The 20,005-nt window shown below is 43.0% G+C and overlaps 1 protein-coding gene across 2 annotated transcripts in view; it reads left to right on the forward strand.

Moving 5' to 3' along the window:
- The first annotated feature begins 17,782 nt into the window (after positions 1 to 17,782).
- Positions 17,783 to 20,005, forward strand: part of HIBADH (3-hydroxyisobutyrate dehydrogenase) — a 127,406-nt gene continuing 125,183 nt past the window's right edge. Inside the window, exon 1 of one of the 2 annotated variants that reach the window (XR_016442262.1) lies at positions 17,783 to 17,962. Coding sequence is in view for 1 of the 2 variants with exons in the window: in XM_090046674.1 (XP_089902800.1) it covers positions 17,881 to 17,962 (82 nt within the window). In the remaining variant the exon portion in view is untranslated. The remainder of the gene's footprint in view (positions 17,963 to 20,005) is intronic. The other variant, XM_090046674.1, reaches the window with a different exon arrangement.

Genomic DNA, 20,005 nt, shown 5'->3' on the forward strand with positions numbered 1-20,005 from the left:
TTCCTTTTTGTCAGAAAAAATTCAAGTATCATGGCAGATTAATATCTCTATCATTGGACTGTACCAAAACAGGAATTTTGCATCTAGATCTGAACTTCGTCACTCAGGGCCATATCTGCTTATACATGAAAAACAAATGATCCTCTTCTAATTTTTAGTACCCAAGAAAGCATACTCGATTTTGTAAATAGATAGTATAAGGGCACGATCTAGTGGTTCTGATGGAGAGTGATGTAGCTGTAAGTAAGTTCCAAAATTCAACTTACTGGTAGTTTTAATCCAGTCCCTGTTTCAACAAACTTTAAAGAATCAGGGATAATATGATAGAAAAAGATACAAATCACTACTAAACAGGAGTTCTTTTTGCCATGTTGTATATCGTACCTTATAATCAATTTTTAACCTAATATCGTATTACAAAAATAATTACAATGCTTGAATCAGCCATAGTGTTTGAAGTATTGTATTGTAGCTACCACTGTTTTCTTTCTGCACATTAAAAAAATGGTTAATCACAGTGTATGCAGATTTTGTGTTCCAGAAATATGGAAAGGTACCCCTTTGGAACATATTAGAAATCATATACTGCTAACACTTCCTATTAAGGAGACCAGTTTCTCTATGTCTACTTTGGATTTCTTTTCCAACACTTTATTGTGATTGATGGAGAAAAGCTATTCAAAAGCTGTCAGGATTTTTAAATCTGAATGAGTGAGCGTGATGAAATTTGTGACTTTTACAATAATGGTGTAGGTGAGAGCAGACATGTTAATTTTGTGTGTGTGTGTGTGTGAGAGAGAGAGAGACAGAGAGAGGGAGGGAGGGTATTACTTCTAAGGTGTGAGACTTGGCAGCTTTGCACTCTACAATGGGCACAAGAAACCATGTTTCTGTAAATGACCACATTTGAATCACTGGTATTTCACAGTTGGATTACTGTATTGTTAAAGTGAAAAGGAATGTTTTTAATAAATGCAAACAATTAATTAAATGCTTGCACATATTGAGACTCTGCTCTCTGGTGCATAATTAATGTGTGCACACTGGAGAGCCAGGTCTGGGTGAGTGTTTCATTTCTTATTTATAGTGTTTTTAATTTGTTTTTCTTTTAGCACACCTCCTACTGGTATGTAGAGAACTGCATGTAAATGACCATGAACTAGGTGCTATTTAAATCTTCACAAATATAAAGCAGGTAAATGATTTTTTACTGTATGCTTTATAAGATTTGGCAGATTTACGATTTTCACTCGCCTTTTATCTTCCTGTACGCTATCTAAAAGTAATAGGAAGCTACATTCCCAAATGGCCAGTATTTTATATTCAAATACATGTGGCATTAAAACCAACTCTTCGGTAGGGATGCAAACTTCAGGGCATAAAACAGATGGAGATTAAAAAGAAACTTTCCATAACAATCTACAACAGGACTTCTTGTACCCCCTTCTGCAGTATCTGGTACTGGCTGCCAACATTTATAACATTCAGGACTAGAGCATTAACAGACATTAAATAAACTGGAGCCTGAATTGATTCAATCTTTGCAGGCTAGTCTAACCTGCAGAGAGTGAACTGGTTTGCAAGTGGGTGGATGCCTGGGTACATGCCTGCAGTGGCTTAATCCAGAAACCTGGGGGCACTAAAGCAGCCCTCCCTTCCCTTCCACAGTGAAGCTGAGCTGAAGTGGGGTTGGGGGTGTGGTCAGACCCTCCCCTGCAGGATATCAAGGGTGGGAGAAGAGGGAGCCTGGCCAGACTGCTGTGGCAGAGGAGGAGAAGAGGAGAGCTCTGCCTGCCACAGTGGTGCCCTGACAGCCAGAAGCAATCTCAGCACACAGGACTGGCCAGCCCCAGAGGGAAACTGTTCCTCCTCCTCCCTCTCCCCCACTGCCACAGGGAGGGGAGTGGGTCCTGTTTGGAGTTGGGGGACTCTTTCCCCTCCTCCCCCCGCTGCTGTCGGGTGGGGAGGGAGGCTCTGTGGGGCTCCCAGCATAAGAGGGGGACTCTTCCCCTGCTCCTCCACCACTGCTGCGGGGTGGGGAAGGGGACTCTATGCCAGGCTGCACAGCCTCAGAGTGGGGCTCTTCCCCACTGCTGCTGCGGGGGGGGCTCTTTTTGGTGCTGGGGGTGGGGGAGTTATTTCCCCTCCTCCTTCCTCCCCCTGCCATCCTGGGGTGGGGAGGGGGACTCTGCAAGGCTGTCTGGCCCCAGAGGGGGACTTTTTTTTTTGCACCAGTCCTGGAAGAACTGGAATACCAGGTCAATGCATGGAGTGGATGGAGCAAGCTCTGGTTCCACCACCCAACACCAAAAAGAATCTGCTCAATATAGACCTCCAATGGAGGACATATCAGAGACAATCACCTGCCCTGGGGAGCCCGCCTACATGGGCACGCTGCTTCTCCTGCCAGGTAATCACCTGATTGATCATGGTGTCTCCCCACCCCTGCCAGGTAAGTATCATCCACACTGTCCCCACAGGACAGAAAGCAGGGCTCTGCGTGCTGCTCCCTGGCCCAGCCTGGCTCAGCTGCTGGCCCTGCTTCCTGGTCTGGCTTAGGCAGCCACACGGTCTGGCTGGGCCATGGGGTTGGGACCACCCCCACAGCCCAGCTCTGCCAGACAGTGTGACTGCCTCAGCATGGGCTGAGCAATGCCGGTCTAGGCCATAGGGGCAGGGCCAAGCCAGCAGCTGTGGCTCTGTTACAGCTGTTCCCCATGCCCTGGCTGAGCCAAGCTGACCCGAGGAGCACTGCACAGAGCCTCCGCCCCCCACCCCATGGAGGCGGGGGGGAAGAGGAGAGGGAAGAGTCCCCCTCCCCACCCTGTGGGGGAAGAAGGGGGAACAGTCCCCCACCCCCCAGCACTGAACAGAGCCCCTCACCCCACCCCACAGCGATGTGGGGAGGAGGAGAGGGAAGAAACCCTTCTGAGGCTGGGCAGACTTGCCGTCTCCCTCCCCATCCCAGGGAGGTTAGGGGGAAAGGGAGGAGGAGCAGAAGTCCCTCTCCAGTGCTGCACAGAGCCTCCCCCCCACACACCCTGGGGGAGGAGGGGAAAGAGCTACCCCCTCAGCACAGAACAGAGCCCCAGCACGGCCCTGTTAAGGTGGCAGGGAGAAGGATTAATTCTTCCCTCCATTCCTTCTGTCCTGTAGCCAGGGTCTGCCAGCCCCAGGGGCCACGGCCGCAGCCCTCTCCCCTCTGCACCCCAGCAGACCCTGGCTGTGGTATGGGAGGAAGGGAAGGAGGGAAGAATTAACCCCCTTCCTGCCCACTTTGCCTTAAAGAGACCATGTCGGCCAGTGTCTCTGCTAGGGTTGGTCCCTGCTTGGGGTAGAGAGCAGAGGGGTGGGGTCAGCCCCGTGGCTGGAGCAGAGAGACCAGCCCAAAGAGCTGCTGGAGGACTCTGGTTCAACTTAAATCAGGAAGGGGTCTGGGACAGACATTGCATAAACCAGTTTGAGCCAAATCAGTTAAGTCTGATACTACGTTCAACCAGGTTTATCTCAAACGAGTTTTGGCCATTTTCAAACTGGTTTATGTGCACTGAATACCTGTTCTGTTACAGGTTTAAACTAGTTTCTGATCACTTAAACCAGTTTATGTGTAATATCTGTCCCTAGGCTAGATGACACACTGGTCTGTTGTAGCAATTCCTTTATTTCCTTTCCTGCTAAACCTTCTCCTTAATATTGAAAAGCTTTTTATATGCAACCTGTGAATTCAGGGTTTTCCCATTTTCTTACTGCACAAGTTGATATTAGATTTTAAATGGCATGAAAAATAGTATTTGTGTAATATTAGGATTGAAAAATCAGACAACCAAATATTAAGAAATGCAACATTTAAAACTAAGAGCTCAGTCTTAATGATTCTGTCTTGTGCCAAGGCCTTAACATAATAATTTTTTACATTACTGTATATTATTAATTAATGCTTTTATAGAAATATAAACTAATTTCTCATGAAATTTTCCATACACTTAGCTATAAAATTGTACTCAGTCTTTCACTTTTTGACACTTTTAATGTTTCAGTTAGATATACAAAAGAAGCCAACTCCTACTACTTTTTTTTTCTTAGAGAATAGGTCATCTTTATTCAAGGAGAAACAGATCTTAGTATCCTTATATCCTCTTATAATGTTTTACATTATTAAATATAAAGGGATTAATCCAATCAGACATTTGTTACAGATTTAATTGTCAGTGTGTAGAATATTTTTCATGATTTTTTTTTTTTAAATCATAGGTTTGATTTTAAATTAGTGTTGTTTGGAAATTGAATCAATCAAATTGCTTACATTACTTAATTTGTACAGAGGCTCTTACAGGTTTAAAGCACAAACCTGATTCAATAAGCTATCAGATAAAAATGCCCAAAAAAGTACCACTAAAGCGTGCGGTCTTTACCGATGTTGCAAAACCAGGTTGAAGTAACACACTGCCTCTTCTGTGGGGCACACTGAGTTTCAAGTAAAGCACCATTTCTGTTTTGTTTTTTTTAATGTCTGCAAGCAGCCAGTTGGGATATCACAGACACTAAATATGTCTTTATTTCAGTAGATTGCAATGGATTTATTTGGTCTGTCATAGTTACGCTTATATATACACAGAAGGTCAGAATCTGCTCTCTACAGTTGTATGACCCTATTGTCTTCAATGGGCTTGTATAGATGAAAATTATGCCATCATCTGGCACATAATACATCATAATATTTATGCTAAAAGATGGTTGTAAAGGCTGCTTGGACTTCCTTCCTGAAATCTGCTACCATGTGTAGTCCACTTGAGTTTGTCAGCAGCAGATGAAGAACTAATGGTTGCAGAAATATAGTCATGAGAAGACTAACACTGATACAGAGTAAAATCTTCAAAAATAACACGGGTCTCTAAGTGCATTTTATGTCAGTAAGTGCTTTAGAAAATGTTACCCATCATAACAATATCATGGTATATATTTTTTTAGAATCCCCAGAGGCCAGGATTTTTTTTCTCAGAAGCAATGCCAAAGGCAGACTCAATAAGCAGTTCCATCTCCTTCCTCAACCTCCGTTGACTAGCTATTACTGAAGGCCTCCAAGACAGAATTAATTGGTACATATTTTCTTTTCTTTTCTGAATTCAGTTATTCTTAAGTCATCATTTAATGCTAATTGTATTCATGCATGAGCATCTAGGGCCAAATGCAGGCATATGCAATTTGGACTAAGTGTGTGTCACTTGGTCAATGGAGTTATAAGAATGAAGACTTTCATACGAACTCCATTGGCAACATTCAGCAGTGAAAAAATATTGCAGTTTATTTTTATGGTACACAATATTATTAAATTGATCAGAAAATGGATAGAACTGCTAAGTCAATGTAACTAAAATTAATCTAGCATTCATCAGATATGAAAAAGAAGCTTAACTGAATGGGCAGTAAAGTTGTATAAAGTCAAAAAATAACTGAGAGGAAAGTGTAAGTTAAGGCCACAAACAGGTGTTCATTTCTAGAAATTTCCACTGATAGAAATCTTTCTGGAGAGGGAGTGTACAAGTGTCCAGCCTAAAGCCACTCCCCTTCCCTGCTCTCCACACCTTCACCAGAGCAGGGTGACTGGTTTGGGAAGGCAAGGGGAGCAGTGGCCATTCCACTCCTTCCAGTCCTTAGGGAGAGTGGAGTGGTGGGGAAAGGTTCCCTATATCTTCTTCATACCATGGTTTGGGAGTGAGTATGGAACAGTTCCTGGTTTCCTCAAATACATTCTTGGTTTCCAGGAGTAAAGCAGCAGGACCTCTAGCCCATTCCCCAAGTGAGGCAGTGACTAGTTTGGGAAAGAGGCAGGAAGGAAGCAGGCTGGCTTCACCCCTCCCCACCCCAGACCAATCCAAGAGGGGACTAAAGCAGCAGGGCAAACCCCCCATGCACTCCCCAGACTGGGATGTCTAGTCTGGGAAGCAGGTGTGGTGGGCAAGGAGTGGCAAAGATGGGACTGGAACAGCCGTCAAAGCTCCCTACCTGCTCCCCAAACCAACAATCCCCTCTCTGGGGAACAGCCATTGGGCTTTGCCTTGCTACTCCACTCCCCTTCTGGACCAAACCTGGAGGGAAGCGTACACATGTTTTTTCTTGCAAGAGATTTTCTCTAGGTGTCACTATGGTAGACTGTTCTCCAAGAGGGGGCTTGTTTCCCCCAGGAGAACTGAAGGAACTAAAACTCTCCTAGCTTCTACTGAGAGAACAGTGACTTTTCCAGTAAAAACATAACACCTATACATGACTTAAGACTACATATTTTAATTATGTTCTATTATTTCAAACAGTATAGGTACAAGATATGTGAATGTGCTTAATATGCACAGGAGAATGTAAAGTTACTTTTTGTTGATTCTGCTAATGGCAACGCATGCATTACTTTATGCTCGCAATATATTTAGTGACTGCCAGCTTGACAGCATTCTTTCCCACACTTGTGGTTGGAGTCATTTTATTTCAGAATGCCCTGCAACAACTGTAACAACAGTGGCCACCCATTACAATCTCTATTATACCCATTCCATGCCTAGTCTTTTTTCATTTTGCCACTTGCACATAATTTTTATTGATCAGCCAATACGCAATACGTAACATAAACAATCATTTATATCAGCACTGTACTAAGTCCATAGTAGTATTAAGTAGCATTAAATGTATTTGGTATGAAAGTTTATTTCCAGTACAGCTTATGAAGAACAGCTGAGCAACTATGATCTCCTGACCGCAAAGTGTTTGTGTACCGGGAACTATATTTTTATTCTCTACTTTTAATGTCTTGGACAAGGCTGACATTCTCTGCCTAGATTTATTATACATCTGTAGACTGTTACAAACACAACGTCACTGCTTATCTAGTAAAATGATTATAAGTTTGTATTACATTAGTAATAATGATAAATGTGTGTCCATTCTTGAAATAGTAGACCAAACCTTGATTTAATGTACACTGTAAATAATATGGTTCTGGGGCAAAAATAAACGTTCTAAAAGTGTATACATTTCAAACAAATTCATCTTTCTTTTTCTGATCTATTATGAGAATCAGGTCTTCAATTTTCCATATGTGAAGACACATACAAAGTCAATCCTCCTACAAAATAAGAAATAGTCAGAAACTCTGGATATCCAAAACATGTTAATCTATTTTTTCCTATGTCATCTAAGACTGGTACTAGAGTTGGATAGATACTGAAAGGTACGTGCAACAGGTCAAATTCAGGTTTTGCTTGGTTCACTAGTTGTACTTAGTGATTCCAGAGTAATTACATCAAAGTTTTTGGTGATATACTGGTGTAAATCCAAAATAAATAAGTGTAGTCACGTCTGTTTGTGTAATACAAGTTCTTAACTTATCAGCACCTCAGAAAACAAAGGTCAAAACTACTATTCCAGTGAGATTGGGGTGCTATAAATAAATCCTTTGTCCTTTCCAAGTGATTGTCAAAAAGCAAATCATTGTTCTTGTTCAACAGCACATAATTTTTACAGTAATACTCACACTACCCTTTCAGAAGTAATTGTCAATATCCCAAAAGCATAGCAGTCACACCACAGACGGCAGCAATGAAACATGCATGATTAACTCAGAAGCTGCTGCAAAACCTATGAAAGTGAGTCCCCAGCATGTTTTATTCCCCAGTTGCCTCTTACATGGCTTTATTATTACTTTTCATTGCAGAAGACATTTTTAAGTAAATGTCATTACGCAGTAGTAGCCTATAGATGTGTTCTGCAAGAGGATACTTCACCATGTTGGCATACAGATGCAAACAATGAATTAGAAATAATTCACAGGTGAGCATGCTACCAGGTACATTTTGGTGATATACAGAAATTAAACAAGTGTGCAATGTAGTTAGAACTCTAAAACATTGAGTAGGAGTTTTTGAAATTTCCTGGTTGACAGGCAGCCCCCAAATGTAGACCGCTGGATCCTGCTGCTTCTGCAGTGGTCTCTTGTCTTGATCAGCTGTTGCCACAGCAGCAACAGCTGATCACAAGTAATCATTGAGCCTGTTCAGCTTACTGACAGACTCTGTCGGAGGCCAACAGAGCTAAAGATTAGTCCCCTATGCCCCCAGGCTGCAGAGCTTGTGGCAACTTTGTAGCATTACTTAAATAATGTCTGTCATGGTTTATGCCTTTTTTTCTTTTTTTTTTCAGGATAGGATTTTTCAGTGGAACCTAAAGGACTTACATGCTGAAAACCAACTAAATTGTACTGGGGAGATGGATGTTTAATTTATTACAGCTTTTTTTTTTGAAAAACAGAGCATCAGAATTTAGGATGAACACACTAATGTAATTTATCACAGACATAAAAGATGTAAAAGCTATTGGTTTACTGAGCCTAATATAAATGAACACAGGTGTGAACCCACTAATATACTTTTCCACATACTGCACGTCCGGCATCTCTTCAATATCCAGCTGGACAACAAAAGTATATAAAAAAATCTATACAAAATAGAACTGGGGTAAACTTTAATACTAATTCCCCAGAGGTGATAGAGTCATCCATACTGGTGATCTTCAAAAAGTATCTCAACACCCATCTTGCTGGGGTCACCTGATCCCAGTAGTCTTTCCTGCCCAAATGTGGGGTGGGGGGCTGGACCCAATGATCTGTAAGGTCCCTTTCAGCCCCTAATAACTAGGAAACTATCTAGGGGTCTACCTAACTTGGGGAGGTGGCCAGCTGATTTTGCAGGGAGACTGCAGGGCCAGCTGCCATATTCACAGCCTGTCATGGTGGCCCCTCCCATACTGTTCAGTAAGTTTTCTTTCTTTTTTGCAGATTTCATGGACGTAATCCACTTTCACGGGCAATGTGGGATTTCATAATTTCTGCAAAATCCATGGAATCATGATTTTGATAGGTACTTATATGGATGTAACAGGCCCATTGAGATTTTAATCTTACATCAATCAGGAGGAAGTAACGTTCCCATAACTGCCTTAGCATTACTTCCATACATTACATTTCGGAGCATATCATGGGCAACATGTCATACAACTCAGCCAGAAATGCATCTTTGCAAAGGAACTGCACTCTGTGTATAATAGTAGATGCCAAATAATCAAGAACTTTACTGTTTATATGTTTTTGTTTTCCACACAATATGGAAAATGAAAACTGCTCTGGGAATCCTAACAAAATTTCTGAATTTTAAAATACAGCATATTTCCTCCAGGATCTCAAGAATTAGGGAAGTTGCCTTCTTCTCATGTCCTGTTACCATGTTCAAGTCCAGTACTATTAATAGTGGTTTTCTCACCAACATGGGCAAGGAAGTGGTTCTGGTCTTTGCAGCTTCTCACCAGGTGTGGACCCGTCACTGAGGGTGGTCAGTTGGGCACAGGTTATGATGGGTCAGCGTAGTGTTTCCCTTCTAGAATGAGTGCTCCTTGTTGACAGCTTCCTTCTTCTCTTATACACCTTCTCCAAAGCATATTTCGCTTAATGGGTTGAAGATCAGGGTCCAAACAAAGCTGGTAGGGTGGAGGGTTATTGTTCTTTGGTTGTGATGTGAATGTTAGCCTTTTGGATCCATCTCTGGTTGTTGTGGGTGAGACTGACATGCACAAAAACCCTTGATGGCTCCAGAGGTTTATCATTTGGTTAACTATAGTATGGTTTGATTGCTCAAACCCAACACCCTAAACCAGAGGCACACTACTTGATTTAATTTCAGTAGGACTTGGTTACTTGAATTGAGCACCTTAGATCCTAAATTGTAAGACACTGTATACATTATTGTGATAGCAGGGCGGAACCCCAAATATTTTCCAACTGCCAGAGACACCTAGATTGGCGAGGAATGTAATAGCAAGGGAGAGGTAATCACTCTGAAAGGGGAGCTTGTTCATAACCAAATTAGAGTAGTCAGTCATGGGTTGTATTTGATACTAGAGCCAGAGATGAGATTAACTGTACTGTTATGCTTCAGGTGGTCTAAGTCACAAGTTTATATTCTTGTGCAAAAAGGCACTGATATAATTTAGTTATTTAAATTTCACATGTAGGTCTGAACAAGCTGTGTCCAGCAGGGATCCCTTCCAGCCCTATGATTTTATGATTTTTGTAAGGAGCCTTCAGTGGTTTACAGTATCATAAGCTGCTGACACGTCTACAAATATGGCATCAATGACCATTCCTTTTTTCAAAGCCATCTTCAATTGCTGTGTGATGTTTAACCCTTGACCAGTGCATGATTTCTCTGTGTGAAAGCCAGCTTGCTCATGGACTAGGTGTTCTTTCAGTGACAAATGGTTTAAGATAAGAGGTTTGAAGACTTTGAAAAGATGACATAGTAAGAATAAAGTCTGATGTTCTTTAGATCTGAGAGATTGTTCTCTGTTTTTAGGATACTACAATACATGTTTGATGCCATATCTTTGGTACTTTGTACATGGTTACCATAGGTAATGTGTGTGTGGGGGGATATTAGGGAGTCTGTGTCCCCCAAGATTTCTGTGCCAATGGCGGGGCATGGGGCTGGAGCCAGGGCCCAGCAGCAACTTCTGTGCTGACAGCAGGGCATGGGGCATGGAGACACAGTCCAGCCAGACCCAGTGCCTGGCAACAGCAGGGGCAGGGTGGTGGTGGCAGCACCACGGAGTTGTGCCCCCCCCCACTGTCAACACTTACACATTGTGTATGATGGTAACATACGTATTGAACAATTGGAGTAGCCAGGCCATTGTTGTTGGTCTAAAGTGTTTTGTTGTGTGTGAATATCATCAAGGATGGTGACTTTGCAATAAATACTCTGAAAAATGGCACTACTTAATTCAGCCATTATAAAATGTATCTCAAATGAAGAACCTGCTGGTCTTCTTTTCTCTGGATTCAAACCTAGTTGTTTATTTGGTGCCCTACCATTTTCAGTGAGTTGACATACAACCCGAGTTACAGTAATATTGTTATAGTATTCTTTCTTTTTTGGGTAGTTAGTAAGTTTCTGGATATAGCCATGCTTTTTTACTAATATGTGTTTTGTCACATTCTCAATAAGGTTCTGCCATGACTTCCTTCTTTCTTCAGCGACCAGTTCTCCTGTAGCAGTAGTTTCCTCTGCATACAGATGTGCTTCATACAGCCTGCTGTATTTTGCATATCTATCAGCTGATTCTAGTTTTAGATAGGGCACATAGTTCATTCTGCAGCCTCTGGGCTATGTCTGAGATGCTATGTAACATTTTTACAAATTGCTCATAGTTTTCTGGTACTGGTTCGATGTTTATTGTAATGGGTCCAAGGCATTTAGTGAAATCATCCCACTTTGCTTTCCTGAAGCTGAAACAGCATCAAAGGGGAACTAAGACTGGTGTTATAGGTGCTTTGATTTATAAAATGATTGGTCTATGCTATGAGTGGGGAATAGGTTCTACAATGGCTTTGTTATAAAAGCCAAACATGTTGTTATTAGCAAGTGCTAGCTAGGTTGGGGTTGTAGCCCCTGTGCCAATGGCTGCTATTAACAGAATTGGAAAGCTTTGGGCTATGGATGAGGCTCAAATGATGCACCTCTGCCCATGCTTCAGTCTGTTCCCCCTCTTCATTGGTTGTGTTGTATCCCCAGTTGACACTATTGTCAATGGCTTAGCATAGCTTTGATTATGGCTTTGGGTGTAGCTTTGATTGAAGTGATAGATAGGTGGGTAGCAGGGAGAAGGAATCTGACACAGTCTTCAATGTAAACACTGTCTTGCTGTGTTCCCCCATAAGGAGGTTAAACAAGGTAAATAAATAAACATGAGCAGTGGAGGTTATATATTAGATTTATTTACTGTTGGAAACTAAATAGTTGTCACCTCTGAAAATAATTTCTTAAGTCCCCTAACTGACTCATCCAAAATTAGTACAAACTTTTGAAAAAAATCTGACCAATCTCAAGTAGACCAGGTCACAAAATGAGTCAGTGGCATGGTGTTGAATTGTATCGAAGTCTTCTTAGCATAATTTGGCATAGTATATGCACCTCCATTTGTTTTTGAGATTAATCATTGAGGAAAAAAACTCTTAAGTTCTAATGCAACTAAAGTTGTCAAGAACATAAAATACAAATATAAAATATTTGTATTATTTATTATTAAATGGTATTTGTTCTATTATTCGTATTTGATCTTTACGGATCAACACTTAAATCCCTGACCACATATTAAAGGGTAGATGTCATATTAAGGACAAGGATAAAAATCATTTTTTTGGCTATGTAAAAGAACCTCATATGAAACATATTTGAGACTTTACTCATTACTTAGTGACAAATATAGCTTTCATCAGAAACAAATGCTTTCTGCACTATGAGAACTCTAGCAATGTTATCAGCTTATAGTGCAGTAACTTGTCTAATGCTTTAAAATCTGCTGCCTCATCAATCAGACTGGAAAAAAAAAAAAACTGAGCCTCCTCATGATCTCCATGTGTTTGAACATTTTATATATAAAATCTAAAAGCTTTGCTAGTCTCATGTCTGATCGTCCATGCCATGCTCTTATGGGATGTCTTAAGGGTCACATAGAAGATTGTCAGATACCAATGTGAGACAAATCTAGTTTATGATGCTGACAGTCAATAAACATGAGCTGGAATTAATTATTCTGTTAGAAATTGAAGCGTTTTTGATGACATTATAAATTATGAGGGTGGAAAAATAGAGAGGCTTCTGCACCTCTTCACAGCTAATATATATCACTTGGGATCAGTAGAAATGATCCATTAGTATTTTACAAAGAAAAAAAAAGTGGCATGGTTACTAGTTATTCACTGGATATAGGGAGACCATATCATTTACTGTAGGGGTATCAAAGATATGGTCTGTGGGGCTCTTGGAAAATAGAGCAGGACCCGCTGCTGAATTCCAGGATAGGGAGCTGTATTGGAGATGTGGGTTGGCAATGGAGGTATAAGTAGCAGGTGTATTACTCCCCATGGCTCCTCCTACTGCCATTGCTCACCCTACTACTGGAGATGGGTCCAGTTCCAGCCAAGGGGCCCTAGGGAATTTAAGACTCCTGGCCTAGTAAATACAGCAGTCCTGGGATGATGGTCAGGAATCCTACATTCTGTTCCTTCATCTGCCAGTAATTTGCTGAAGATGCATTTACTTCTCTTCTATTACTAAAGCACTTGCAGATCTACTAATACAAACTGCTGTATAGAAACTATGTATTTATTGTTTGTTGTTATAATTGGAGTGTAAATCTGGGTAATAATATAAGAACAAATATTAAATTTATTAAGCATTAAGCTTAACAAACATGTTAACAATTTTGTTGAAGAAAATAGTTACTTCGTGCTACATCCTGTCAGATATTTTGAAAGTGTTTTATGCCTAGATCATAAGGCTAGTATTATTGCCTGTAAGCTACAATACTCCATTGATGGAATAGAAACTTTAAAGCCAATTAAATGTTGGCAATCTTCCTACCACTGGCAGTCACACTTGTTAACAGCTCCCCTTTGTGACATGTTCACAGCATAATCACTGATTTCTGGAAAGCTTATTTAACACTTACAGATATTTTGAAATCTCTAATGAATTTTTATATAGAGACGCCCTTAAGTTCTACTCTAATTTTAAAAAGTGTTTTATTTTAAAAATACTTCTACTTCATACACACAGATGGTAGACGCACCCAAATATTTAACATGTGGAAAACAAAATGTTACAATATGTAGCACTAATCTATACAAATAATAAATATTTAAATTTATACATTTGTACTATAACTCTTGAACAGTTTCAGAAATCATCATATATAAATCGTTATGAAAACCTCTTATTTTTCATTAAAAAAAAAAATCTTATTAGGTATGAATATAGATATATTGCTGAATAGATTAGAACATGTTTGTCCTGTGGTGCAACTCCAGTGAAAGCTTTCATGGTTATTTACTTTTGTTTAAAGTATTTTGGAGTCTAACAAAGCTTTTTTTCTTTACTTTGTGTGGAAAGAATGCGATTAGCTTGGCAAAGAAATGAGAAACATATACAAAATAAAATTAAGTAGGAAGCCTTAATTTATATTAAGGCAAACTGTACTAAAAGGCGATATTATTTTAAACAAAATGAGTTAACTTTATTATAAAATGCTAAGAGTTCAAACATGACTAGAGGGCATTTTGGGGAAAAATGCCTCCTTTAATTTACCTATTTTTTCCAATGTCTATAAACGCATATGTTCTGCTGTTGTTGGTTTTCTTCTCATATTACCAGAATGCTCATGCTAGTAACTTCAGTTCCCTTCCCCCCAACTCAAGCCTCCTGACAGTGGCAGCCAGTAGCTGCAGGAGGGGCAGCTCAGCCCCATGTTTCCCCGTGGCAAGACCTGGGGCCAGGGGGAAGGGACCCCCCTCGTCACCGCTGTGCAGACCTGGATACCTGGCCTGGCCCCACCAAAGATCCCAACTAGCAAGCTGGGGGTGTGTGGGGAAGGTGGAGGCTAGTGATGGGGGACTCCCTTTTCCCTGCTTCACCATCTTGACAGTGACAGCCAACAGCTGGAGGAAAGCTGCTGTGCCCCATGTTCTGCTGTGTTGGGAACTGGGGGTGGGAGTGGGGTAGAAGGGAGCCCCCATGCTGTGTGAACCCAAGCTGACCCCCACGAGCCCTGAGCAGGCAAGCTGTGGAGGGGACCTTGCACAGGAGGGGCTCTCTTCCCTTTCCTCCCCTCCCCCCCTTGCAGTTCCTGGTGTTGCAAAAAGCCAAACAGCCCTACTCTTTAGCTTCTGGCTGCAGCTGCCAGGTCACTCTTGAACAGAAACCACCCCCTGCTGCATGTGTTCCCCACCTTCCCAGGCCAGCCCTCCCCCATGCCCCAAGCCAGCAAGTTTTGGGAGCCCCCCCCCTCATAGCAGGGAGGCTTCCCCCTCCTGCCATGCAACCTGGCAGCTATAACCAGAAGCATGTAGCACAGAGCTGCTCCAGCTTTAAACTACACTGATAACTGCAGCAGGGATGGGAAAAGGGAGCCCTCATGTTATGGGGACCCAGCTAGGCACCCCTCTACCCCCAAGCCAGGAAGCTGTGGGGGGACCTTCATGGCAGGGGGAGATCCCTTCTCCCCCAGCTGCTGCTGACAGTTGCCAGCTGGGGGGGGGGGAGGGGAGGGGGCTGGGCTGCTATGGCAGTGGCTGCCAGAAGAGCCTGTTGTCAGACTGCAGTGTGCTGTGGCGCCAGGGCAGCTGCAAGGACAGAAACTCAAACTCCCTCCTGCCCCCCCATCCAGCCAGGGTGTGCATGGGGCTAGGATCAGAGGTTGTCACTGACTCAGATAAGTGGCAGCCAAGGGGGCAGGGCCAGCCCAGCCCTCAGACAGAACAAACCAGCTCTACCCAAGCCTAGAGCAGCCCTGCACAATGAAGCCTGGGATGGCAGTGATTGCTCTGTAAATTAACCCCCAGTGGGATCTGGCACAGACATTCAATAACACATGCTAACAGAAAGCACTTTAGGTTAATACACATCCATTAGGGTTAACTTAGAGTGGGATCTACCATTTTAAAGCACTTTATGTGCTATGAACATCTGTTCTGTTACAGCTGTAAAGCACTTTCTATAAGCTTTGAGCATAACATCTGTACCTAACCAATGAGTGCAAGGAAGTATGAGCAGACTTGCAGCTCTGAAACCTGCTCAGTTTGCATAGTTCTCTTTCTAGAGCAGTGGTCTCCAACCTTTTTATGGTGAAGATCACTTTTTGGCACCCCAGGATCTACCGTGCCACCTCTCCCACCTGCCCCGCTACTGCCCTCTTCCTCACTCCCCCCACCTACTGGACAAGCTGCCCAGGCTCTGATCCCACTGACGCAGCCCAGCCCGGGTGGCAGGGATGTGGCTCAGCCCAGTTATATGCATCTTGTCACTCCTGATCTTGGAGCCTCTGTCAGACTGAGAACAACAGTCAGAGGCTCCATCAGTCAACCAGTACATTGAGATTGACTGGTTGGTGACCACTGTTCTAGAGGATCCTGTAACAGGGGCCTGCTCAGGGTCCGTCTACTGGTGGCTCCACCCACCTGTTATGGGCCAACCACCCACTTTCTCGCTTGCCATGCCTTGTTGTTAATTAAGCTGGAGGTTGCCCATTGTATGCCCTGATGTCAGGGGGTGCTATCTGAAGCTCCATTCATCCTCTGCACTGCAGCCCAAGCCTCACAGATGGTATTTGTAAATTCCTCTTTATGTTGGAGTCTTGGCTGCTGTGGGCCTACCCCTTCTCTCTCTAGCTAGGCCTGTCAGTCAAAAAACAGGCTAATCAGGGTTTGACTCCCAGGCTCTAGCTCTCAAACAAAAAAAATCAAAACAAAAAAAAAACCTCACTCAGGCTCCTGCACCCTCTGTGGCACTGGGGTCTGCTCACCCCCAAATACTGCACCCTCTCTAGCACTGGGGTCCCCACACTGCAGTGGGCCCCCAACAAGGCCTCTTCCTTCCCCAAATAGCCTCACCCAAACCACTGGTCTTAACATCCAACACAAAACATAGGCTTCTATAGCCATATAACAGAAAAGTGATAATACAGAAACAAGAGAGGCAACATTCCTGCTTACTTTAGACAATCATGCAGATGGCTTACAGAATGGTATAGTCTTCCAAAAGAGATTGCAGCCACAACACCATGATCATTGAAAATCTCCCTCTCCACTGCCCCTCTGGCCTTCTCCACTTGCCATTTGTAGGGTCTGGGCCTTCCTCTTCCTGTCACCTGACTGGCTTCCAGGGCTTGAGCCTTAACCCCTACTTGACCAGCCAGCTGTGACTGGAAGGTTTTGGATTTAAAGGGACCACCCTGTATCTTAGTAACAGGGCTAGGGTTCCCTGTCACAGATCCCTAATCTGAATCATTTGGCACAAACTATACCCCAGTCCTCAACCCCCTCTTTGGTAGAGATGGTGCAAAGATTAGTTTGTAACTGAAACTCAGATGCAATCCAAATGGCTCTCTATTCCTATCCTGAGTGCAGGAGGAGTAAAGGGATTCTTCTTTATTCACATAAATTAAACCTTATACTGATAAAGGAGCTCCCCATGACTATTAAATGTTTAATCCAATTTATACAGTAGTCCAGTGGGATTTTAAAATGTAATAGTCAAGTGCATTTACTTCCTGATGTAGTATCTACACACTGTAGTCTGTAATGGATATATTCAAGCATGTGGTCACGTCCACATCGTGTCACGGGCATGCTGGCTTTCCAGAAACCTCCTGGAATAGAGTTGGAAGCCCTAGCTTTCCCCCTTTTTTGTGTCATTAATTATTAGGTGCACACAGTGACTAGTGGAGATAGCTGGCTGGAGCAGACAACCCATCGCTTAAGAGGCAAAAGGGCAGCAGGGACTGTTCCCCTCTGGTGGGAGCCCCAGGTACCAAAGGCAGAGCAGATGCTACGGGAAAGGCTTGAACCTGGGCGCCTGGTGAGCAAAGGAGAGCTGAGGAAGATCCCCGATGAGCTGGCAGGGTGGCTTCCCTGGGAAATGGTGGCCCAGAGAGAGCAGGGTGCCGAGGGGTTGTAGAGGAAATCCTGCTTCAGCTGAGCACCCAGGGCTGAAGCCGCAGTCTCATCCCACACGTCTCCCGCACTTCCCCTGCTTTCGCGGCGGCCGGAGGAAAAGAGGCACAGCCCCGCGTGTCACGGGGCTGGGGGCGGATCCGGCAGGTCATGGGCTGGAGGATATCTCCTCTCATTGGTCTGGAGCTGCCAGGGCTAGGCTGTGGTTGGCTTTGCCGGCTGCCACTCTCCCTCACTCCTGCTGCTGCCTCGCTGCGAGCGCGGCGCGAGGGGCTCGCGCAGAGGAGGAGCGGTGGTGTGCAAGTGGAGGTCACCCGAGTGGAGCGGGGGGAAGGAGCATGGCAGCAGCCTTAATGCTCCGCGGATCCGCCAGCTTGCTCTGCAAGCCCAGGACTGTGCACGCTGCCAGCCTCGCACTGGGTAAGGACGCGGCTGTCTCCAGGCCGGGGGGGGAGGGGGGTGGATTTTGGGGGCATGACATTTGAGCTGTGCACGGTGACAGCGCATTGCAAAAGCCAGGCCTCTCTCTTAAACCAGCCCCAAAAGTGCTGCTGCTCCCCAACACTTCCAGCAACCCCTCCCCCCAGGCTCAGTGGCTTGTCAGAGCAGTGACAGCACCCTCACCCCCCTCCCCGCACTGGGACTCCCATCCACAGGACCTGCCTACTTGACTTCATGACTGTATGATCTGCATCAGCTTGCTTGAAGGGCTGCCTGCCCGCCCCTAACAAGTTCATAATTCTTCAGATGAAACTGTTGTTGGCTTATTAAAACCCTGACAGATGTGCTTCGGACCAGGAAAGGATTATCACTTCCCTTGCACCCACTAATAAAACTATACGGGTTGTAAAATTGTACAAGGCTCATATCAATACTTATATCTGCCTGAAAGTAGCTTAGCATAGTAAATGCTTTAACATGTTTGCTTAAAATAGTATATGTAGAGGTTTAAAGCAGGCCACAGATGTTTATGTGGAGCTAGTGGCTTAAAACACTCCATAATTCATAGCATAATCAATGTTTATATTGCTTTTGTGTGTGTGTGTGTGTATATATATTAGTCAGAGCTGAAACAAAACCCCTTCTCTTGTTCATGCAGACACGCACACACATGCTTCACATTGCACATGGAAATAGGCCTGTTTCTGCAGTTGGTTGGAATATGTGTTTCTAGCTAGGCATATGTGTTTGCAGGCCTGGAACCCAAGTTTACAGCCTTTCCCCTGTCTCTTATCTTTCCCTTTAAAGGGATGTGGCATTTAAACATATTACTGGCTTTTGAAGTTGCTTTTGCCTATAGTAATAAGTAATGCTTAAGACTTCTACAACAGAAATAGATTGGAACAAATATATTAGCTTTCTTTTGAGTATTAGGGTTTTTCTGTTTGCTTGTTTTGTTCTCCTGCGTAGGGGTGTGTGTGTGTGTGTGTGTGTGTGTGTGTGTGTAATTTGACATGAAGACTCTGGAAAAGTGTAGAGTAAATTCAGTTTATTTTACCCTCAAATAAGCGGACTTCTTTTTAAAGAGCTGAACATACCCTTTTAACTTGATCTCCCAGACAATGAAAACAAATGTGTCTTGACTCCTTTATTTCATTTTAAAATGATTTTTAGCAGTATTTTTAATTAGCCTGTTCTCTTCCACTGACACACAACTATGAAATATTTTAAAGAACTAAGTGTGACTTTTACGAAGTGTTTAGTTTTTCAGGTAGAACACAGAACAGCATAAGCTTTTTCATAAACTAATGAAGTTAAATTTAAAAATGATATGTGTATATATAGTACCTGTTCTGATACTGCAGTATCATGTGCAGTAAGTATCACTGTCACAGATGGTTCACAAATATTTCAGTAAAAAACAACTTTGAAGTAGCTGTGTTATTTTGTTCACTATTTTAAACATGACGGCTTGAAAGTGGTGAATGAATGTGGGGAGGAGATGATCTAGAAATTAGATTACTTGAAATTATTACTATAATAAATTCAACGAAATATGTTTTCTAAAGGGGGAGGATCTGCCAAACACTACTTCAGGTTTTAAGGCTGACAAATCTATTTGCTTTAATACCTAAGAGTCAGTGACTATAGGTTCAAATCCTTATTCCCTTAAAGTAAATGATAACATTTTCCATTATTCTCTTACGAGACCAGGATTTCACCCTACTTGATTAAGCACTAATCTCACAAATGCTTATGCATGTACTTAATACGACGTCCCAGTGACTTTGAGAAGTGTTTGTAGGGTTGACACCCAGCAGAATTTATGCTGTCTGTCAAAGGCACATACTTTATGTGCGCGCACAAACAAGTCATACATGCACATTCTCTTTCTCTTTATATAAATATTAGTCTTGGCATCTTTGCCTTTAATTCTAACTCAGATTTAGGCAACTGCTTGTAATGTCCATCATTTGACTGAAATACCTGCTAGTGAAACAACTGATGGAGTAATTTTTGAGA

This window comes from Crocodylus siamensis, chromosome 5 (assembly GCF_052110815.1).
Source record: "Crocodylus siamensis isolate JL-2025a chromosome 5, ASM5211081v1, whole genome shotgun sequence".
NCBI lineage: Eukaryota > Metazoa > Chordata > Crocodylia > Crocodylidae > Crocodylus > Crocodylus siamensis.